The sequence below is a fragment of the Pangasianodon hypophthalmus genome, chromosome 8 (genome assembly GCF_027358585.1).
Source record: "Pangasianodon hypophthalmus isolate fPanHyp1 chromosome 8, fPanHyp1.pri, whole genome shotgun sequence".
Taxonomy (NCBI): Eukaryota; Metazoa; Chordata; class Actinopteri; order Siluriformes; family Pangasiidae; genus Pangasianodon; species Pangasianodon hypophthalmus.
In genome coordinates, this window is record NC_069717.1 from 4,474,483 (window position 1) to 4,499,071 (window position 24,589).

At 38.5% G+C, this 24,589-nt stretch overlaps 1 protein-coding gene across 1 annotated transcript; it reads left to right on the forward strand.

The window, feature by feature from the left end:
• The first annotated feature begins 1,344 nt into the window (after positions 1-1,344).
• srpk3 (SRSF protein kinase 3) lies at positions 1,345-24,556 on the forward strand. The gene is made up of 16 exons (XM_026928408.3): positions 1,345-1,451; positions 2,066-2,171; positions 5,215-5,681; positions 6,337-6,445; positions 8,495-8,582; positions 9,257-9,344; positions 9,542-9,648; positions 10,440-10,605; positions 13,296-13,321; positions 17,697-17,895; positions 18,372-18,602; positions 18,825-18,922; positions 19,713-19,820; positions 20,937-21,006; positions 21,108-21,200; positions 23,915-24,556. The coding sequence occupies exons 1-16, from the start codon at positions 1,436-1,438 to the stop codon at positions 24,097-24,099; spliced, it is 2,157 nt and encodes a 718-aa protein (XP_026784209.1). The 5' UTR covers positions 1,345-1,435; the 3' UTR covers positions 24,100-24,556.
• Positions 24,557-24,589: the final 33 nt, after the last annotated feature.

Genomic DNA, 24,589 nt, shown 5'->3' on the forward strand with positions numbered 1-24,589 from the left:
TAATACTAGAGAGGTAGAAAAATAAATATACATATGTATAATGGCAGTATATTAATATGATAATATGGTGAGTAGGTATACAGATTGAATGTCAGGAGTATGAAGTGTATGAATAAAACAGAATGAAAAGCTTTTTAGACCTGGTATAGACAAGTGTGGGGTAGGGTACAGGCACGAGCGCACTGCTGAGTCGCACCACTTTAATATGCAGAAGACAAAGTTGTATATGCTGAATACTTAATTGCAAAATAAATGGCCACATAATGACACAACTGCAGCTTTATGGTGGTCAAAATCACAAATGATAGAAGTAGATAATGTATATTTTACCCTGTGTTATTTTACTTGTTCTCATTTTTATTGTAGCAAACATGCATAAAGTCAGGCAGCTTATAAAAATTAGGTGAACAGAAAAAAAACCCCAAAACTTCAGTGTATGTTCATGTTAAGACCAGTAACCTACAGCAGACTCATGGCACTCTGTTCATCCCCCCCTGATAATTGTGAGCATTTTGAAGTTATATATAATTACTTTTTTAGGTTTTTTTTAAAGCAACTCATAGCAAGACGCTACAATTCCAAGACATGAACAGAGTTCAGCATTTAAACATGTTGTGACGTCATACATTAATACCACATGTGGTGTTGTATGTAGCACAGATGAGATTGTTCTGGAAATGCAGCGGTTGAGCTGCGCTGGTTGAACATGTTTAGGGAGATTCTTGTTTCTGGATAGGGAAAAGAAGGCAGACAGACACAGGAGAGACCATGTGGACTTTAGGATCAATCTCAGGACACTGGAGCGAGCTGTGAGACGGCAATGCTGCCTTCTCCACCGCCCATTTAGTGTTTCTTGAACAGTTTGTATTTTTTTTTATTTTTGTTTATTCAGATGAGAGAGGCATGATGGTGCAGAGGGTGGTGTTGCTGCTTCATATCTCCAAGGTCTGGGGTTCGAGCCTGAACTCTGAACTTGGGTTACTGTCTGTGTGGATATCTGTGTGTTTCCTCTGGGTTCTCCGGTTTCCTCCCATGCCTGATGGTGGATCGGCTATGCTAAATTGCCGCTCGTGTATGAATATGTGTGTGCATGATGCTCTGTGATGAACTGGCGTCCCATCCAGGGTGTATTCCCACCTCCTGCCCAGTGCTCTGGAGCCAAAGTGACCCTGACCAGGATAAAGCAGGTAATGAAAATGAATGAATGTGTTTCTAATTGTGTCTGAGCTGTAGTAATTTCACACTCCTTCTTTCCTCTCATTAATTTGGATGGATAGATGGATGGATGGATGTGTATAAGGTCTGCCATTGCTCGTGTGGTTATAAAACACATTTATTAATGGCCCCACAGACCCACCTGTCTCTCCAGCCCTCCTCCACTGCGCATGCGCAGACCGAGCTGAAGACTCGCGTGCGCGCGGTGACAGCTGTCCCGATGATATCGACTGACGGTGAGAGTTTTAAAAACAAACACTTTACGTGATTTTTTTCCTACACACATATACACACACACACGCACACGCAGTGTCGTTTTAAGCGAAACCATTGTGTCAGCGCTGCTTTAGTCGTTTTATGTGAGAAGTTTAACCTCAGCTAGCAGTTTGCAGATGAAGAGGCTAGCGCTTCATTCGGACACCGCTAGCGGGCTAGTTAGCTTAGCAACCAGTACGCAGCGTCTCTTATTTATTCACGATAAACTGACAAATGATGATGAAACGTAAGAACATTTGGATATAACTAAGCATATCGATGTAAACTGGTCTTATTTTGGAGATTAAATTATTCTTTGGGGCTGTCAGTATCTTGGTTCGCCGCTACACGGGGTTAGAGTCTCAAATAGCTCCGTGCGCCCTTTATTAGTGCCCTACGTAGGCATGGAAATAGTGGAGTCTACGTCATAGCTAGTGCACTACGCGTATAAGACGGAGTCAATTCGGGACTGAGCCTAGTGTGATAGGGGAATAGCAGTGCGCTAACGGTACTAACACAATCTCTCTCTCTCTCTCTCTCTCTCTGTCTCTCTCTGTGTGTGTGTGTGTGTGTGTGTGCGTGCAATTGATGGCAGTGTCCAGCGGTAACACAATCCCGCAGAACAACCGAGCAAAAAAGCCGAAAAAGAAAAAGAAACACCGCAAAGCGACCACAGAGGTGATTCCTAGTGTGGAGCTCGGGTAAGTAGCCTTACAACGCACACACACACACACACACACACGCACACACACAGACATACACACACACGCTGCTACACGCATATAACAGGACATGGCCCAGATTTTTTTTTGCTGTGTATGAGTGTGTGCTATAAATATCTCCAGCCGGTGGAGGGGACTCACTTCTCCACATATGCACACTGACTCATGCCCTCCCCTTCTCTCCATCTGCGTCTATTTTAATGTAACCTGAACAATACATGTGAACAGCACAGCCATCAGACTGATCAGGAGCCCTGGTGACTCATACTGTTGCATAATATACAGATTAAAAAAGAAAAGACAGAGGTGCACTGATCCGATGCTGAGTATGGCTATCAGGGCCGAACTCTACTCCGAGACTCTGGAGTGGTTTGTGGATCGGGTTGGACATATTTTCCGACCTGATTCACAGATGTATTTTTTGCCATGAGTGAGTGTTCTGTTGATTTAACACGACACACATCTTTCAGTCTTCATCATGCTTTCTTTCGCCTGACCACAACAGGAGATTTTGTAGAGTCGGCTTGGTTTCTGAAAGGATCTTGATATTAATGAGTATTAATGATACTCAGAGCTCTGGTATTGGTGCTGTATTGAAACAGCAGGATTGGTGCATCCAAAAAAAAAAGAAAACCTTCTCTGAAAGTCTTCTGAACTCATTTGTAGGTTAATGATCAGTCCATCTCTACAAGGTTAATGCTGGATATCTAAAAAGCTCCAATCCAACACTGGGCCTCATTTATTTTTTAGTAAATTTGTGTGTAAATGTTTGCGTACGCCAAACTGACCTAAAATTTTCCGCCGGATTTATGAGAGTTGATGAAAGGCTGATTTTCTTTGCACTCACATGCATTTGTTGATCACCAGTAAAGTGCAAAGCGTGTTCCCGAAACACCTGATTTGCGTGTAGTGACGCCCACAAAGCTCCATAAAAGGTCAAGAGCACAGACAGCTGGGAGCACGAAATGAGCCATAAGAGTAAAGGCTGAAAGACAGAAGTGGAAGTTATTTTGACTCAGTTCTATACCAATAAAAATGTTTAATAATATTAATAATAATAATAACCGAGTGCTAAATACTCTGTCAGCTGAGGTATTTGTGTATGGCTACGAGCGGACAGACAGACCCATCTTTCGTTTATACAGCACCATTTCTTTCACCATAATTGAATGATTGATTAGTTTTATTTGTCTTAATTTATGGGTTTGTGTTGGCTTGCTTTCTTTTTTTTATATTTTAGCCTTTAATTAATGGCAATAATATAAAAACAACAGGTTTTCACAAAATGTTTGCAATGGTATTCTTACTTCCTGATTGTATAAACGCTCGTACGAAAGATTTATGAATAAATCCGTTCATATCCAGCTTGATAAATGAGGCCTATTGTACCAAAGATTGGCAGCACAGATATATTTATTTACAGATCATATACAGTGCTGTATAGTGTGTGTGTGAATGTCAACTGTGATTGTATTTCTTTTTTTTTTATTTTGCATTGTTATTTCAAAAACAGGCTAAAATTTGGGTTTCATTTCAGAAGACTTTTTTTTTTTTTTGCTTTCCTATTGTTGATGATAATTTTTGTTGTTATTTTAGTTAAGGAAAAAAAACTAATTAGATAGATGTATAGGGTTGAGCAGAAAGGTTCAGGATGTAATATTCATGAATGTTTGATTAGTAGCGGAAGTGTCGACATCAACAACATTTAGCTGTAGGTTTTACGATTTTCCACATGCTACAGCGGTACCTGTAAATTCTGCTTTTCTCAGATAAAGCAACAGTCAGACCAAAAGCAAATAAAACTCACGAATCAAGAGATTAATGAATCAAAAGATCACTGAAGGGGAAAGGACGCAGGATGTGAAAGAGCAGTTGTTTATGCCTTCTGCTTTCTTACTGCTGCTTGGTGCACATCGGGGAAAAAAAAAAATAGCCATCTCTTCCTCCCATATGCGCAAGGGATTTTATGGTAAAACTATTTGCTAAACTTATTATGACATGATTTTCTTGTTAGCAGTGTTGGAACCTCTGTGTTTGGCACAATATATAATCCCTTACAAGACAGGCTTACGTTGAGCTATGAGATGCTAAGCAATGGCACAAACTCCTCCAGAAGCCACAGCTCAGTCTAATTTCAACTTTGTTTTCTATAAAACATATTTAATTCCTGAAACCCCAGTGAAGTATTACGCTACCCACAGTCCTGAAGCAAGATCAATCAATCAGAGTAGTCTCTGTAACCATGGAAATAGTGATTGCTTTCACCTCTGTAGCTTATTTCTTCATATTATCTCTCAGATATGATGTGCTGCTTTGAGGGAAGAGAAGAAGAGTGCATGCGGGTGTTAAAATTACTTTAAGTCAAACCGAATAGTGCAGCTCACTGTGTCTCTCAACAGCTTGCACTGTCTTGTACTTTTTCCTGTTTTCTCAGTTTCTCCTTTTTTTCTTTAAAAAAAAAATGTTATGATTTATCTTACAGCCTCTTATTGCCTTTTTTTGATTTGCTATTTTTAAACTCTTTATTTAAGGATTTAAAAGGACTTTAAGTGTTGCAGAATTGAATTGTACAGATGCCTTCAGAACCATGACAGAAAAAAAAGGAAGTGGTCAGTGTTGAGCTCTATCAGAGCAGGGTAAACGCTAATCAGTGTCATGCTCTTAGCTATTTGCTACCTACATGAATGTGAAAGAATTGTCTCCAAGACCGTAACTGATTTGAAACATTTGAAAAAATAGCTAGTCCCTGTTATTCCACTAGGGGTCAACACTGAGTAATAAACAAACTCAAAGCGGTAAACTTCGCTACGTACAAAATGCTTATACATTTTTTTTTTTCCCACCACAACTTTTATTTGTAACTTTCAGTTTAATTGCCTATAAATTAACACATTTAAGAGGAGTTGATGACATTTTATTAGTCTCCTAAACAGATTTTTTTGTCCATTTTTGGCCCTGTTACATGAGTTTGCCACTCAGGTTTTACATAGTTGTGTAATAGCTTTATTTATGCTGTTCACAGGCCCCAGATCCAGACCGCAGATGAAGTGTGCCACATCCTTACTATTCACAGAACCACCACTCCCCCAGACACACCACCCTCCCCTCCTCTGAATCTCTCACAAAGTCCTCCAGACCTTCAGCCCGTGGCTCCAGATCTCCAAGCCGTAGCTCCAGACCTTCAGCCCGTAGCTCCAGACCTCCAACCCGTAGCTCCAGTCCACCACTCGGCCCCGATCTCGGTCCCTGTTACAGCGCTTCCTTCTCCCTACATACTCTCATCACCAGAAACACCTAGCGCTTCCATACCTCCTTCACTGGGTCTACCTTCTGCCTTCTCCACAACCCCTCCCACTCAGATCACCCCGTCCAATCCGACAACCCCGCCTCAGGCTCTCAGTCCGCCCCCGCCTGATTTTACCCCACCCCCAGCAGAACTCCTCGGGTCAGATGATGAAGAGCAGGAGAATCCTGCAGATTACTGCAGAGGTACAGTAAATACCTTTATAACAGGGTTCCTATTTGAGTGGGAAACCAGGACATTTGCAGACAGACTAGTTTTTTTCACTCCTAGAAGATGGATTGCACTGGAAATATTAGTGACGGCTTGGAGAAGTTGAGGTGTTAAGCCACAGAGATTACATAGGAACAGATCTTAATTATGTTCGATGGTGCTTTGTTTGAGATTTAAGTTTGAAATGCTAGTGTCGCACATGGACGGATGAGTAATACATCAAAGCGTCTCTTAGAGCCCCTACACAAACACACCAACTTCTTGCTGCGTGTAACATTACCAGTGGAGATGTAAGTCACTATTTATAACTCTTATATGCAAGGAATAAAACATGACAAGGCACTCTTTTATTGGAATATAATCAAAGACGGGGTGGTTAGATGCGGCCAACATGAAGCAGAGTTACTGTTATCATGCCAAAAAAAAAAAAATTCTCAATAACCACACATCCTGAACTGTTTTATTCCTCTTATACTATAGAAATGTACCAGAGATTACATATTATTATTAAAAACGATGTCTAAAAACAAGTTAGTTCTTGTCATTTACATTGTAACAACTATAATGTTTATAGTCTGACAGTTATTATTGTTCATTATTATTATTTGTTATTAATTGTCTGTCCTTTAGGAGGTTATTACCCAGTGAAGATCGGAGACCTGTTTAATGGCAGATATCACGTAGTCAGGAAGCTCGGGTGGGGTCACTTCTCTACCGTGTGGCTTTGCTGGGATCTTCAGTGAGTAATCCGTTCTCAAATGCTAAAAGCTGATCACTAAACTGTGCTAGTCCGCCACTAATCACATTAATGTCATTATCTTGTTATTTTTGTGATATACAGTACTGTGCAAAAGTCTATATTTTTTAAGCACAAATTTTGTTGTAGATGTTTATTTTATGACTTCTGCAGTATTGAGTCAGTTATATATATAATATTTTAAAACATTTTATATTTCCAACAAAAAAATGAATTGTTACAGAAAAATATATGTATTTCAGTAAAGAAAGCAATATATTATGAAGCCTGCTGGGTTTTACTGCGAAAAAGAGAAGCAAGTGTAACAGTCAGAGTCTCCAGAAGAACTGTGGCTGCTTCTGCAAGATGCTCAGTAACACTTACAGCTCATTTCCTGGTTTCAAAACACAACAACAAAAAAAAACAAGCAAATGATTGTCACACAAATATTGGCTTTGTTTAGTTTATTACTGTTTACTGCTGTTTATAATATTTAGAAATAATATGTCGAAACTTTTTAATTTCATTATTCTGTTTGCATGTTCCTAAGATTTTGCACAGTACTGTATGTGTTACACGAAACGTTTGATGCTCCATTTGAGAGTAAGATTGGGGAGATGCACATGCTAGATCATTCTAGCTTTGAGAGTGTTGGGTCACCAGCCTGGTCCAGACGCCTGAGATGAATACTGCAGAGGTGCCGATATCTACAGTTTAGCCGTACCATTTACAAATTGTGATCTCTCGCTGCAGTGATACAGGAGATACCTGAAAAACTACGGCTTCATATAAAGCGACCTAGACCAAAAGCGAAAACTTTTTCTTCAGCAGAAAATGTAATTCGTTGAAGGGGAAAGGCCGTGTGATGTGAAAGATACATTTGTGTTTTTGAGCCATGAATTCACAAATTCTCTTTGGTCCTGTGAGCCAATAAAAAAAAAAAAAAAAAGGATGAGTATGTCTGTGAAGATGTACAGAAATGAGCTGTGCAGCACCATTTAATATTTTCTTTAATTACATATTGTAGATATTGTATAATTTTATTTTCATGTGTTCAGGTATGTTGTGTTCTCATTTGGCCAGACAAGTTGTTTGATTTGCGTCACAGTCAGCAAAAAGAGTGTAAGAACCAGCAGAGTTTTCTTCACGTTTTATAATATATACTTATGTCATGAGATGCACCAAACTGCAGACCAGACACGCCCTTATTTTAATTTTGTAACAGTTGTATAAAGTAAGACTATACACTCAGCTGGTTGCTTATAAAATCCAACGTTTCTCCTGATTGCATAGGTTTTTATGGTTTTATAATTCTGTTCGTTTTTTCTCGTTAACAATCTCAGCACCTGTGCGTACCGTGAAGTGGAATCGTTTGAGTTGATGAGCTCGCTCTGAGCTTAATTCATGCTTCATGGTATCATGACGGCGGCTCATTATCTAACCAGTTCACGGCTAAGCTCCAAGGTGGTTAGGATATGGTTATGGGATATGGTTAGGCTCCGCTGACAGACAGAGCACTGTTTTGTATTTTGCTGTAGACTTTATCTGTTTTCCTTTTGATCAGATGATGTATGATATCCTGCCTGATTTTCAGTAATGAGTAGCAGTTTATGCTGGAGCCATTATGATCAGAGAGATGTGTGTTTCATATTATTGTATTAAATTCAGATATGTGAAAACTGCTAGATATCACGTACGGTGTACATGGATCAAATGTAGCCTAGCTGAAATATTTAGTTTTCATTCTTACTGTAGCCTCACAAGTCTAAACAAATGTACGAAATTTAAACAAAGTATAAAGTTGGGTTTAAGTTGTGCATGAACTTGTGGGAGCTACACTATAACATTTTCACCATTTTTTTAACAGTTTAATTTAGCCTTTTGATACCTAGTTGATGATACCTAGCTGAATTGATTATTAATTATTCTGACTGATTTACTATTTCCATTTTGGTAAATTTTGGCAGCAAATTTTACCTCTGAGTCTCGGCTTTGACCCACAATCCGTGCATCAGATTTAAATCTGTATTTTTTTGTTATTTGTGCGTCTAGGAGGAAGCGATTTGTGGCCCTGAAGGTGGTTAAGAGTGCTCCGCATTACACAGAGACTGCTCTAGACGAGATTAAACTACTGAAATGTGTAAGTGGAAAAGTGTGTGAAAGAAACTTTGGGTTTTTTTTTTTGGTTTTTTTAATCAAACATGATAGATATCTGCTCCAGAGTGGTGTGCCTGTCATCAGTAGATCACGTCAAAATCCCAACCATAGCCATTTGGGAACAGCAGAAGTGTAACTGACCCTGCTCTCTGGGTGGGAGGGACAGATTTCCTGTATTCCCCACCGATCAGAACTGCAGTCTGTTAACTCCATGTGTATGTAATTGTGCAGTTCAGCTTCTCTATAATATTGAATTAGCAGCAACATGGTTTCTTACACCACAGCGCTGTCAAATTCTCTATTCTGACTGGACAGTGGTTTCGGCTGTGAGGAAAAGTATAGTATATTGTTTCTATAGTAGCAGCTCATTTACGCGGACTTACATGGCAGATGCTCCGCATAAACCGAGAAAAAATATGTAATTGCTGATATGATGAAGTTGTCTGTAAGGGAATGTTTATTTAGCATTTGTGGAATGAGTCTCCAGTGTCAGAGCTTTGTAACAGTCAGAGGTAAAGCTTTAAGTTTTTTGCACTTTCCAGTTTCTCTGTAACATGACATGCATGACATTTAAAGTTTGGCAAGCCTAGAGTTTTTTTTTTTTTTTCTTTTTTTTTTGTAAATTCTGTCACATCTGTATCTTTGCGTGTTGAACAGGTTCGAGACAGCGACCCTACAGACCCCAAACGGGAGACGATAGTTCAGCTCATTGATGATTTCAAGATATCCGGAGTCAACGGTGTCCGTATCCTGCTGTACATATTCGCTCAAAATCTATTTCTGTACATGTACCATCATCAGATGTCACATTTTTCATTTTTCTTAGGTGCATATACAGTTCATATTGGAGTCTGATATCCGTATTAAGTCCAATAACTTGACTTTAACCCCATTAAACATGCTCTGCAGGATAGTAATAACCTTGACTCTCTGACTAATAAGATGTGTGTATGGTGCTGGAGGTGCTTGGGCACCAGCTGCTTAAATGGATCATCAAGTCCAACTACATGGGCCTGTCTCTGGTGTGTGTGAAGAGCATCCTCCGTCAGGTACGCTTCTGCGTTCAACATATTACACTCAGAACCCACGGAGTGTAATGTAGAAAATCAGCACATACAAACCACAGCTTATTATTATATAGTATTCCACAGGCGGGGATTTTTACCAACAGCTTATTGTGGTTCTGTGTATGTAAACTTGATTTGTAGAATATTTTTAAATAATAATTAAAATTAAAAAAATGAATTAGCCTTTTTAAAATATTTTTAGTTTTTAATTTCCATTAGCATTCATGCTATATGGAGCTCTTTTGGAGGACCTTTTATATCGTCGGTTAAAATCCGAACTTAGTGAATGAGTGGAAATCTCGTTAGATTAATGAAACTGTACAAGGCTTGAGACGATCGACCTCGACTAAACCGACAAACCCAACTGTTGGCATCATTTGCTAGCACTTATTTATGGGAAGGAAGGTTCACTGTCGTTGTGTGAAAAATCAAATCAAATCAAAATTCCAAGCTAGAGTTAATGTAACAGTCGAGAAGATACGCACGATTTCCACTACATTCATAAAAGCATTGTTGAATGTGTAAGTAAAAAGAACCCTTGTGCTGTCTTTCCATTTTTAATTAAATGTAATGTGCAATAAATGTGATTTGTAGAGATCAATTTAAAATTTTAAATAACTAGTTATTGAATTCTCTGGAGTGTGCACGTAATTCACAATAATGTGCATTAATATTTTGGAGTCTGGAGAATTTTGGTTTCACTGAGGAGAAAACGGTTTGTGAATATTAGTCGACTTTTTCAGCATTTTTAACCTCTGCTCTCTTCTGCATAGGTTCTGCAGGGTCTGGATTACCTACACACCAAGTGTAAGATCATCCACACAGACATCAAGCCAGAGAACATTCTCCTCGACGTGACCGACGTGTACGTGAGGCGCTTGGCTGCAGAGGCTACGCTGTGGCAGAAAGCTGGAGCTCCGCCTCCATCCGGCTCCTCTGGTAAAGCACATGGCATGTTGTGAAGAGCACTCACTCTCTGTTCACTTTACTTGCACGTTACACAGAGTCAGAAACTGTATGTGTGTGTCGATATATGTATTATTAATTTATTATTCTGAGAAAAAATTTCCATATAGAGTTATACCAACTGTAAAGTTTATATAGGTCTATGCACAAAAACATACCGGCTCTGGAAAGTACAATTACACAAATGCTTCTTAATGCAAAAAAATATGCATCCCAATATCGGAAAATAATCTCCAACAAAAATTATTTTTCCATATCTAGACTCTTTGTTAGCCGTTATCCTGCTACAAGAGTAATCACCAGGTTTTAACAATGGAAGCTTTGTATATGTTTAATTATCTAAATCGAAAGCTCATCGTCATTTTAATTGTAGCCTTTTTCAATTTTTAAATGCCCACCAACATATCAATTATATGCCTGTTGCTATGGTTACTCCGCTTCTGTCGCTTTTATTAAAAGCATTTCCATGCACTGTAGCCTATAAATAATTCCCACCTGTGTAATTAAAACGAGTCGTTTAATTTGAGTGCAAACACAGGCGTAGCCTAACCTGTTATTTATGAAAGGTTGTCCTGTTATCAGTGATTTAGAGCTGTGATTAGATTTTTGAATGAATCTTTGATTGAAGTAAATAACCTTCAGTGACCGGAGTGTAAATGCAGATATTGCCTTTGCTTACATAACTCACAAAATTGATCATGAGTTCAGTCTTGGCAATTAGGTAATCACTAGAGTGTGTGGGACTAACGATTTTCATTTGATTATACTCTCTCTCTCTGTCTCTCTCTCTCTCCTCCCTCTCCTCCCTCTCTCTCTCTCTCTCTCCCCCCTCTCTCTCTCTCTCTCTCTCTCTCCCCCCTCTCTCTCCCTCTCTCTGTCTCTCTCTCTCTCTCTCTCCCCCCTCTCTCTCCCTCTCTCTCTTTACAATTTAGTGTTTTTTAGCTCTATTTGTAAATGTTAAAAAGCCAGTCCTTGACGAACAAGCGGAATTTAATGAGTTTTAAACTTGTACTCAATTCATTTTTATTTTTCATTTGTTAGTTGCTAATTGCTGCATCCTCAAATGTCTATTTCTACAACAGTACAGTTATGACATTAATCATTTTTTATCAAATACTTTGCCTTGAAGAAATACAGTATTTTATTTACCTGCTAAACAAACACTTCCTAATGGGAATTGGTCAAATGGTTTCCATTTAAAAATTTTCCCATCGTTATCTAATGTTTGTAATAGTTAATGGAAGCCATATGAATTGCTCTAATGATTTCTGTTGACTGTGTTCTGATCAGTAATTACTGATTTTCAAGGAAAAATTCACCCTGAACTACTTTCATATCAATATTTATAATTTATATGTGATCTTCATAAATATTTATGTTGTAATTAAATTTTAAGTTGACTTCTTTGGTTTAAACTTCGGTATGTCGGTGTATTTTCACTTAGGGAAACGGTTCCTGAATTACAATGCCAGTGGTGCGGTAGAATTTAGCCCTCACTTCATCTCAACCTAAGCAGAGCAGTGCAGCAGCGCTTTAGTCCCTCACTCTGTCCAGCTGTCTCACCTCCTCATCTGTACACTCTGCTCAAACAGATCAGCTTCCAAAGCTAGAACGTTCATGCTAATACCACCATCAACATTATCACGCTTGTCATCTCGTAGATCACTAACTAGCCGAGTCTCTGCTGTAACACGGTGCAAACGTGTCCTGTAGCTGCACGCTGGATTTCTTAATATGATGTTGAACGTTGCTGGAAATTGGTGAGTGAGAAAAGAAGCTCCTATCGTTTTGTTTTTAGGAGCTGACAGCGAAACATGACCATTATCACTTTTTTTTGAGATTGTTGAAATTTTTTTCTCCTTTTAAATACCAGTGTAACTGTCTCTGTGACGTCAGTGCAGCACATGACCATTAACTTCTCACGAGAATAACAAAAATAAAGCACCAGAATCACTAAACACATCAGAAATATCTCAATATTAACATATTTCATGTGTTTCAGGGTGGAGTGTTCCTGTAATTGTTAACACAGTTAGGTCAGTTCCCCATTAGGAAGTGTTTTTTCATAGGATTAAAATTTACTTTATGCTCAAAACATGAGCACATGACTCAATACAACAGCACAGACTTCCTACAACTGAGATGCAGCACCACACTTGTTTAATAACTTTTTGTTTTGGAGGTGAGCAGCTGAGAAAGAAACTTGCCAAGCTGAACAGCTGATGGAGCTCTTATGTCATTTGATTTAAATGCTTTCCGAACTTGGGTTGTATTTTCATGTCTGTACTCTTGACACGCTGATTATCAAATACCAGTCAAAATAAAAGGAAATTAACCTGGAATTAATGCAAGGGGGCCAAAATTTGAGACTGCAGATTTGCTTTGCCTAAATTAACTGTTCTTCAAAATAAGATTAACATGTGATTTATGTGCATGTTGTATCTTTGTCTCTCTGGTGCTGCTGTGTCCTTGGTGAATATTCCAATCATTTTCATTTCCTATCTGTCTCTGTTTGCTTTCTAACTGTGTCCTGTTGTTCTGTTTCTGTTTTTCTGTTTGTTTTATTTATTTATTTATTTATTTTCCTCTATCTCTGCCCCCCCCAATCATTGTGGTTTTCTGTCCCCTCCCTCCTATCTTTTTTTCTCTTCTTCTGACGGCAGTTAGCACGGCTCCAAGGGACAAACAGGTACGTTGAGAGCAGTGCCTGCTTCTATGAGGTGATCCTGTAGGTGTTCTGTTTCTTCCTGCCTGTTTCTGTCCCTCTTTCTAACCTCTCTGATGCTGCACACTAACTGTAGGCTGATCGCACTGGAATACCTGCACACCTACACATCTAGAATCACTGATTTTGATGGGTTGGGTGTAGTCTTACTGCTGAATATGGCTAGTGTTGGAACAAATTCAAATGATTCACAGTTTGCATCCTTTATTAGCTTTTTTTTTTTTTTTTTTTTTAAACCACAGTGCTGTTCCCATTCTCGACTCTGATTGGTCTGTAGCTCTGACACTAGTTCCAGCTGTCATTCAAATAATCAGTATATATTAATGCATATATTTAATACATTATCATTTCGATAGTAACAGCTCATTCACAGGGACTTGGATGGCGTACGCTCTATATAATCTAAGGCTAATAATAAACTTATGTTATTAAAAAAATTTATGTTATTCAACAAAGAAAAACATGCAAACAGTGATGGTGAGGTTTTGGTTTAGGAGGTGCTTATTTGAGGAAGGAGTCTCCAGTGTCAGCGCCGCTTTATTTATTACAGTCTGTAAGTTTCCCACCTTGGGAAAGTCTTCAGTACGGAGGACTTTGTGCTCTGTAGTTTATTGGTAACATGAAATGCAACAGTAAATGGATAAAGAGTGCAACTTGTCATTCTTTAGTAAATTAAAGATTGTAATAGTTGGAAAATGGCTGTGGTATAAGAGGAATAAAACACTTTGGGATGTACTGTTACAGGAAAGTAATCAACTTATCATGCTTCCCTGTTGTTGATTATTTTCCTGTACCAGCATGCCCTCAAGTGTTTTATTTCTTACTTGTCAGGGACAGCTGAAACTGTCAGATGAATTTTTTTTGTTTACTTTCAGAAAACTGTACAACCACTCAAACAAATTATATTACTAGTAATAAGTTAAATACAATATTTGTAACATTTCAGTTTATAGTGTCCTTATGAGGCAAATGTGAAAGCTTGCTGGCTGTGAAATTTGCAATATTTATAAAGCTTTGGTTCTAGTTGTGATCATTCCTCACTAACTTGTAGCAGGCTGTTTTGAAGTGTCATCTTGCATGTTTGAAACCATCCTTTAACCTCCTTTCGCATAGTTTTGCTACTTTATTAAGGAAGGACGTGGCAGGAGCAATAACGAATAGGTTCAGGTTTAAGAGGAGTAATTTCACAAAATGCAGTTATGCTGTGAGTTTGGTGTAAAAGTGCATGTGTTTAAATGGTAACTGGCTCTGATCTGCAGTATTATAAAAACACTTCTAAAATGCCTGTCCTAATTTGCATGGCACTGTAGTTAACGCTATGGATAACAGTCGCAATTACAGTTAAAAGTCATACTAACAGTTACTAACTTACTAATCGCACTAGTAGTTCATTACTCGCTTCACACCGGACATGTTTCTGAAGAGGTGCGACATGCTGTGGTTACACGTCCATTTTAAGGGTTTCAGTCTATACCAGCTGCATTAATCTGACATGTAAAACTCAAAACTGCATGCTGCTTTTTTTTTTTTTTTTTATTTAAAAAAACGTGTGTGTAAATGAAGCATAAACTTCATTGATATCACACACTGTGTACATTTTTTTTTTAAATAATCTACAAAGATATGATTGTGCAACTTGTAATAAGCTGCTTACTCACATTTATGCATTCGTTTTCTGGATAAAAATTTAATTTTAGTGCATGTACATGTCGAAGTAATAAAATGTTCATTAACCCCAGTGTAGCATTCTCTCTGTGAATGAAATGCCGTTACTAATCCACCGTGTACTGATGCGTTTCATGAATTGTTACCATAGTTACCACCGCCCCATGTCAGCACTTTAGTTCTTGATCAGATCTGCAGTGTAAACAGATATAAACTAATATTAATGTACAACATGCAGCCAGCTCCAGAATTATTGGCACCCTTAGACTTTGTGGCTAATTAGTTTAATCACAGACTGAAAATATACTATATGGCATTCCAGATTTCATCCCCCTTTGCTGTTATAATAAACTCCACTGTTCTGGGAAGGTTAAAAAAATTAAAAATATATATATTTAACACTGAAATGGATTAAAAAAAAAATTCAAAATCTGTTTTAAAAAATGTTAACATCAAAAGTACAAAATTTTAACATCAAATAAGCTGCTTCCAGTCAGTTTGTAATTATTATTCAAATTTTTTATAAAAAGATCTCACAATATTCATGATATATCATAAACGTATATCAATATTATGTTTTCATATCGCCCAGCCGTAGTCACTGTTATTGGCACTGTTGTTCTATTTTGTGTGCAGCGTTGCATTGCCAGTATAACAGCACTAAGTCTTCACCTATAATACTCAGTGAGATTGGAGAATACAGAGCAAGTTCCTAAACACCCTGGACAATATAAAATGTAAAATATGAACATGCTTCAATTGTATTCATATAGTGTACAAACGTCTAGGAGTATCAGGAGTGTCATAACTGTCACTTGGTTTTGTTAAATATATTTTCGATAATGACTTTTATTTACTTAGAGTAAAATTACTTCAATTAAAGGCTGGATTTCTTTCGTATTTTCGTGGTTAAGCTAATAAATCTCCAATAATTCTGGAGTCTAAATTGGGTGTTGACATTTCTGGATATTAATACCAGCTCCACGTTATACAGATGTGTTTGATGTAGGGCTTAATTTATAGATCCAATTCTAAGAACAGAGTCACATTGAAGCCCAAAGGATTATTTTTCAGAAATCAAATGATTTTAGAATTAATGAGCAATAAGTATGTTTGCACTTTAAATGGAATTAGAAACCTTCTGAATAAAAAAAAAAAAAAAAAATCAAATAGTGTTATTGATCTGCGGTTTCTCTTAATTATGGTGATAAAGTCAGATGCTTCAAGCTGCACTATTTTTGTTAGTCTAACCCTGGAGTTGGGTCTGGCAGTCCTGGCCCTGTGCTCGACTGGCATTCCCAGAATGCCTGGCTAAATCAGTCTGCAGCAGTGACTTGTAACCTCTGTCTGCCCAAGCGTTGGTTCAGCAGGTCAGGAGGACTGAGGTCTGTGTCGCAGCTCGGCCAGTTATTCCACGAGCAGCAAATGGCGCGCTGGTGTCATGTGTCCTGCACTGTAGTCTTCAGTTCTTGCTGCGTCAGTGTAAAGGTAGAGCTCCTTCATGAAGGACTCGAAGGATTCAAACCCAGATGATGTGAAAAAATAAATAGAGCTGATTTGTGATGGGTAGAAAATAAGCATGCCCAAACAACAGCTGTAGAGGAAATAAACAAATAAAGGTCATACACCTGCACTCTCAAACCTGATTAAGTCTTACATGAGAGTATATACAGAGGTTACTGCTGCATTTAAAGTAATAGTTTTGTAGGAAAATTTAGTTTATGCTGTTTTATATTTATACCAGCTGTAGTCCATCAGTCATGACATGATTCGTGTCCAATGTTTGCTGCTTTAGTTTTGCACTAGAGATACAAAATCTCTTACGTTTATGGCATTTGGCAGACGCCCTTATCCAGAGCGACTTACATTTATCTCATTTATACAACTGAGCAGTTGAGAGTTAAGGGCCTTGCCCAAGGACCCCGCAGTGACAAATTGCTGGTGCTGGGATTTAAACTCATGACCTTCTGATCAGTAGGCCAACATTTTAACCACTGAGCTGCTACTGCCCTTTGACTTAAATATCTGCCTTAAACCACATCCAGACATGCCGCTGTGGTTTAGGAGGCAGTATGTTTTACTGCAAAATGTAAAAATGAATTTCACCACCATGTAGCTGAATGCTGAGACAATATGGAAGCAGAGTTTATTTGGTTGTTTGGTTGTTTGGTTGTTTTTCCCTTTTCTTTTCTTTTCATTTTTAAGAAGTATAAGTATGTCAATGAATGCATGTATAAATGTATAAAATTTGGGCATGTATTTATACTTAATATATATTTTGTAAAACTAAAGACGCAAACATCAAGCAGAAAATATATGTTTGGCTCATTGACTTTATCTAAAGTTATTATTATTATTATTATAATTATTAAATAACACCACTGTTTGTCTGAAGTATGAAGTCACACAGTATGAACCCTGTTTCCTGGCCCTTGCACTTAACAGTGTCCTAATTTGATAAGCTAACACATCACAGTTTGAGCCTTTGAGCTTGTTGCTGCTGCAGCTGGGCTTGGCACTCTTCTGTAGCTGGACCTTTGATTTGATATTGCATTCTAATTTGTGTGTTTGAAAATCAATCTAAAAGGCAGTGTTTCCTTCTGTTTGTGTGTGTATGTGCATGTGTGTGTGTGTGTGTGTGTGTGTGTGTGTGTGTGTGTGTGTGTGTGTACAGACGGGCAAGTTGTCAAAAAACAAGAAAAAGAAGTTGAAGCGGAAGGCGAAGCGGCAGCAGCGGTTGCTGGATGAGAGGCTGCAGGATCTACAGAGGATGGAGGAGCTGGACGGACTCGCTGCACCAGACAGTTGCGGAAACACGCGGATGCTCTGGAAGCTCAGTGAAAACGGGGACGAGACAGAAACACACACACAGAGTGAGAAATACACTCAACAGGCAAATGGCTTGCCTAGAGAAGGCCCACATATGGGTGTGATGATCAGGTGTTCACATATTTTTGGCCATATAGTGTTCATCTCTGATGGACACTGTAATGATGGCAGTAGATAAAAAATACAAACTTTCAGCATTAACAGACAATCTCTAGTCATAGAAAATCTCTAGTCTAGAAATCTCTAGTCATAAGCTCTCTTTAAATCTCATTTAAAACCAGACAAGAAAGGATCTAATATTTCATTTCCATTCAAATGTGATTGAAATTGAGAGAGAATACTTCTTCAACGAGTTTTGAGAGGGATGAAAGAAGGGTCGCAGCATTGCCACCGTTGGTCTGAACAACAAACCACAAAGCATTCAGAACAGTGTGACCCATTGAAAAAATTTTTTTTTCTTTAAATATGTTTTGCTAATGCTCTCTGCCCTCATCTGCATCTCTTTGATTCACTGTTGCAGTGAACAGTAACGGGTATCATGCACCGGGCACGAAGGGTAGCCCGGAGTCCGGATCATCGTGGTGTGAGGATGGATATAACGGCTACGGGCCTCTGCGTTTCTCCAGCCCTGGATCTGCTCTCTCTGGCACGTCAAGCTCCATACTGTCTGCTACCTCCGAGTCTGCACTTTCTACACTGTCCGGATACTCCACAGAGAGGGACAGCCAGAGATCTGCGTTCTCCCCCAACAGTCAGTCTCCCAGATTTCACATTTCTTCTCTTTGTTTATTTAATATATTCGCTGTAAATATTTATTAATGTGACTCTCACTGAGACCTAAGCCTAACTTTTAAAGTGAAGAGTTTCTGAACAGAATGCGTTAGAATAATTAGCCCCTTTTTAGCCCCATTTTACTACAAATTACTTATTTTTGGTCCTCAAATCGTTGAATATGCAGTGTTTGTGGTTGCAGCGTTCAGCGCAGCAGATTTCCTGGTGAACCCACTGGAACCGCAAAACGCAGATAAAATCCGCATCAAGATCGCAGACCTGGGCAATGCCTGCTGGGTGGTGAGTGTTCACAGCTCTTATCATTCAACACCCGACTCGACACAGCCTGAGTGCTGAGTGCTGAACATTCATTACTGTCAGGGGCAGACAGGACCCCATAGGCATCGCGGCAAAAAGACCATTATAAAAGAAAACATTACGTTCTAATTAAAGCTTATGATCTTAATGTTGTAGCGCTCTTGGCAAACCAGTGTGGTGGCAATAGTTTTAATCTGGTTTCACGCTGTGGAAGATTTGTCACTGCAGTGGCAAAAACATTGTTTAATGAGAAGTGTGGTGTAGATATACCTTTTCACACAAGTCTGTGTGTAGGATCATATAAAGCTAAAAATGTGTGCAATTCTGTGTCTAATATAAGAGCATGATGTGTATCTGTTAACAATTTGCTTAGAGAAAGTAAAATAAATAAATAACAAAAACCAAACAACCAAACAAAAATGTCTCACACTACATGCATGTGAAAGCTATTTCTTGTCCGAGCTAGTATCAGCTAGCTAACCTAGCTTGCTCTCTAGTTCTCTTTAGATTTATTATTATCAGTAATCAAGATGAAATAAAGATGGCCATGAGGAGGTTTTTGCGACTTGTGTGCAGCCACAGTTAAAGCGGGACGTCACGTACTGTAGACACATCACATACTGTACACACATTACATACTGGTGAATGTCCCAAAAATAGACAAATTGAGATTTTTAGGTATATTACAACATTGGAATACTGGCAATTAATTTTTTTTTCGATTCAGTGACCTGATTGGTCAGAGCTTTTCTTTACAAGCTTTTTCTCTCAGCACAAGCACTTTACAGAGGACATTCAGACGCGCCAGTACCGAGCGGTGGAGGTGCTGATCGGGGCCGAGTACGGTCCTCCAGCAGACATCTGGAGCACAGCATGTATGGTGAGATGCTGGTTTTTACAATCTACGTTAAAAGTTTAGCGAAAACATAAATCTGTACAGTTCAGAAGAAAAAACATTAAATGTGCCAGCGATACTAATTGGCAAAATCTAAGTGTTATTAACTGCTGAGTGGAACGTACAGTAGATATAGTGTATCTATACTTGTTGTTTAATGATTTTATACCACGGCACTTTTGAATTCTCAATTCTCATTGGTCAGAAGGTGTTGATTAATTTTCTATAGTAACAACTCACACAGGGTTTGTATGGTGGTCGCTCACAGTTTGCTTTGAGGAGACGTTTATTTCGCAATTATGGAAGGAGTCTCCAGTGTCAGCGTTTTGTAACAGAGATAATTCTGTAACTTAAAGTTTTCTGACAACCTGAAGTCTTATAAATTTCAAGAGACAAAAAAAAGAAGGCTGGTGAGGAAACAATGGTTTATACTTGCTGTAATGTAAGTGATAACAGGAACTAACTTGTTCACAAACATTCCACAATATTTAAATGTAACTAAATTTTTTAAAACTGTGAGATGGCAGTGTTTGATAAATAATAAATTACAATCGTTGACAAATCACTGTTGTATAACAGGAATTAAACACTTCAGGACATGCTGTTATCGGAAGATAATCAACTTCGGGGTGGTAACAATAACTCTGCTGCGTCGGGCTGCATCACACCACCCCACTGTGGATTAATTTCCTATAACTGCACATTCAGAAGTGTTTTGTTCCTTACTTATTCAGTAATTCTTAATGTGTTACAGACATAGATACACAGCGAAAGGTAAATTAATTTACTTAGACAAGCAGCAGGTCAGACACATTTGCACATGGAGATTTCATGATGAGGAAATAATAAAATTATATCCATGTACAAAAATATTGTGGTGATTCATATACTGTGCATATTTTAATCTGGTGTTCATCTATTGTCATAATTATGTATTGTTCATCTATTCATAAATTATTTATAGCTTTTAAATGTCAGTGTCTGTCTCACCTGTATATGGCTAGATTATAAGTGCTGTTCTGGATGTAAAGACCCCACCAGTGTCAGTGGTGTTCCTGTCAGCGCTGGCTTTAACGCTGAAGTGTGGGTCGTGTTTTGCAGGCGTTTGAGTTGGCAACAGGAGACTATCTGTTTGAGCCTCATTCGGGGGAAGATTACACTCGGGATGAAGGTCAGGGATCCCTTTTTCCTTTTATTTTTTATTTTATTTTTTTTAACCCCTTCCCTCTTTAATGGTGGATTGTGTGCCATTTGTTTTGTTTTTGTTCATAGATCACTTAGCTCATATCATTGAGCTCCTGGGTGCCATCCCTACTCATTTCGCTCTCTCAGGCAGATATTCACGAGAGTACTTCAACCGCAGAGGTAAGAGAACGCTTAGAAACCAGAAACAGTGTGTATCGCTCTCGAATGCAGTGCCTGCTATGGAGCTTTCTGCTTCATCATTTGTGTCATGTGTTTCAGCACTTTTGTTGCTTCCAAGCTCACTTGCGAACGATATTACAGAGGAGGAAAAGTGAGAGTTTGGGCTCTAGTGACTGAAGTGTAATCTTTTGCTTGTCACATTAATCACAATTTATTCTGCAGTCGACGTTGGAGTTGCAGTGTGGTATGGATCAAGGCCTGTGAGCTGACCTGCCACATTTCTCTGGAGCTCAGTGAATGAGCTTACCCAATAAATGTGGCATGCTCCTGAGTGACTGCTCCAAGTTCAGTCATATCACAAGCCATTGGTGTGCGCTCCCTGATCTAGTTGTTGTGTAGCCATCATAAATCCAAGTGCTGTTATTTTTAACATTAGTAACACGACAAGCTGCATTATTTTTTCATTTTAAAACCTTTAAGAGGGAGAGAAAACTGTTTATAGCTGCTCTAACATAAGTGATAACAAGAACTTGTTTCACAACGTTAAATATAACTAAATATATAAAAGTATGGCAAATTGCTGTGGTGAAAGGGGAATAAAACACTTTGAGCCACACTGTTATAGGAAAATAATCAACTTCATGCTGCTGGGATGTGGCCCCGACATGTAGCGGCTGATGTTGTACTTTATATCTGTTTACAGTAATATTTACCTTTGTGGAAAACTTGCTCCCATGTCACTTTTCATTTCTTGTATATTTGTTAAACCTGTTTATCTAGTGTGATTTTTAAATACTAGATGCATTTTAAGTAATGAAGCACCAACATATATATTTTTATTAAATTACTTATTAACATGTAAATATACAGGTGGGTTTTAGAGAGACAGGAAATGAAGCTGGAGCAGGAGAAAAGACTCCACTTGTAAAATGTTTGAATTAGGTTTTACACACATTACACATAGGAAAAAAAAAAAATTGAATGAGAGACCATGTAACTAGGTTGCAGCTGAGATTACAGCTCCTCTAGATATTATTAGCTCAAATACAAGTGCGGGGAAGATCCCTGATTAGAGAAGCTCTGATTGCGTACAGTTACAAAAGCGGCTAGGGATGTGGACGTGAAGGTCTGGTTTCTAACTGCAGCTTCTAAGAGCAGCTTGGTGTCCTGCCTGCTGGTGAGGTTTAGTGTGTCTGTAACTCGAGCGATCACTTGTCCCGTCAGCAATAAATCACACAAACACGCCTGAACTCATTTCCGCACATCACTGATTTGCCATGTCTGGATAAAACCAGTTAGATGATGTCCCATGCCATGATATCCAGTGACGTTTGCTTCAATTATATAATATTACCAGACCTGCCAGTTGTTAGGCATTTTGTGTAGGAGTACTCTAGTACGAGTTATTCAAATATACGCCAAAAGAGCTAATCTTTTTCTCCCCAATAAACAGCAGATCAGCCAGTCGACACGTGAATCTGGAATGATTTGTGCAGGTCTTTTGAACTTTGAAATGAACAGACACTTCCTGGAAGCCCCGCCCCTTACCCCAATCTCATGTGCTCTCGACCCACGTGGGCATCCTCCCATTCTGCAAAAGTTAAATGGAGAATTAGTATATGATGGACTTAGCTAACATTAGACAAATATATATTTTTATTACTGTTTACTGCTTACTGCTTATTACTGCAACATCACTTAAATATCCAGCATCCAGCTGAGTTTTCGTGATTACCACAACTTCTGACTGCACAGCTGGTAATATTATTGCGTTATATTATCCTGCTCTCCTTAAAACTGAAAGCGTGGAAAGGTTCCCTTTTTTTAAATTTTTTTAAAATTTATTTATTTTTTTAGGCTAATGGCTCAGGAGGATTAAATAATTTATCTTGATATTTTAAAATGGAAAATTGCAATCAGGGAAAAAAATCAATTCCCTGCTCAAGCCGACTTTTGAGAATACATAACTGTCTAGTGCAGGTGTGTCCAACTAATTTTATGTAATTACGCTTAATGTGAAGTAAAAAAAAAAAATTTTTTTTAATCTGTTTAGTGGACCAGTAAAACATCAAAACTCTTCTGAATGTGTTCATCTATTGGCATTTATCTGAAAACAGATGAACAGACTACAATTCTTTACCCCAAATACACGAAATTCCAAATAATGTTTATCTATACAGCCTCTTGAATAAGTATTCACCCCTGAACTTTTTGTATTATTACAACCTGAAAGTAAAATGGACTAAAATTTTTAGCTTGCTAATGAAGAATAGCATATTTTTAGCACATCCAGGGTGTCTCTCTACCTCGCACCTAGGGATAGACTCCACAGCTACCATGACCAGGATGGAGCGCTTACTGTTGATGAAACAATGAATGATATTGTCAGTACCTGAGTTTATGGCTGAGTTTATTGCTCTATTTGCAGTAACAGAGACGAGCTTTGTTTCTGATTCATTGAATTCACAAATAAGATCCCAAAATTAATTTGCCAGGCCCGATTAGAACCTTTATCAAGCCGTATTTTGACACCTCTTGGTCTAGTGTGTTCCAGCTGAGAAGTATAAACATGTACTGTAGTAAAAATGACTAGAATATATTCTTACTCTCTTTTTTCCCACTATTAATGTTATTCTCTTGTTCTGTCACATTGTGTTTGTGCAGTAGGTGTTAGGTGTGCTTCATCATTGTCCTTTTGTCGCCCGTGTGTGCAGGTGAGTTGCGGCACATCAGTAACCTGAAGCCGTGGGGTTTGTTCGAGGTGCTGCTGGAGAAGTACGAGTGGCCGCTGGAGCAGGCGGCTCAGTTCAGCGACTTCCTCCTCACCATGCTGGAATTTGTACCAGAGAAACGAGCTACTGCGGCAGAATGCCTGCAACACCCCTGGTTAAGCTCTTAACACACACACACACACACACACACACACACACACAGTTCGTGCAGTTTGGTAACCAGTGCACGGGTATAAACTTTTCAGTATGTTGTGTCGGTATTAAGGCTAAAAACCAGAAGGAACAGTATCATGAGCACACAGTTTTCTTAGCTAGAACCTCAAATCTATCATTTTTATAAATATTTAAAGAAGTTTTGATCTCTCTACATGGTGCAGAAGAAGTCTGATGTGTGTGGTGTCGGCTGTTTTCATCATCCAGTCATCTCGATGTGTAGGACGGTCATACGGTTTATATGTTACAATAGTGCCTTGACGCCTTAAGCTTCAAACAGAAAATATTTAAAAGTAAATAAAAACGGCTTCACCTTTTTATATTTGTTCGCCGTGTGAGGAATGCTTGTTGTTTGTGAACATGCAGTACTATACATGAAGACTTGACAAAATAAAGATATGAACTCTTGAACTTGTGTTCCGCTGATGAATAAACCATCACTCA

Bases quoted from the DNA above. Each gene is read 5' to 3' on its own strand.
- srpk3 (XM_026928408.3), top strand. The intron at 8,583-9,256 runs GTAAGTGGAAAA...CGTGTTGAACAG, and splicing joins AGATTAAACTACTGAAATGT to GTTCGAGACAGCGACCCTAC. The intron at 19,821-20,936 runs GTGAGATGCTGG...CGTGTTTTGCAG, and splicing joins TCTGGAGCACAGCATGTATG to GCGTTTGAGTTGGCAACAGG.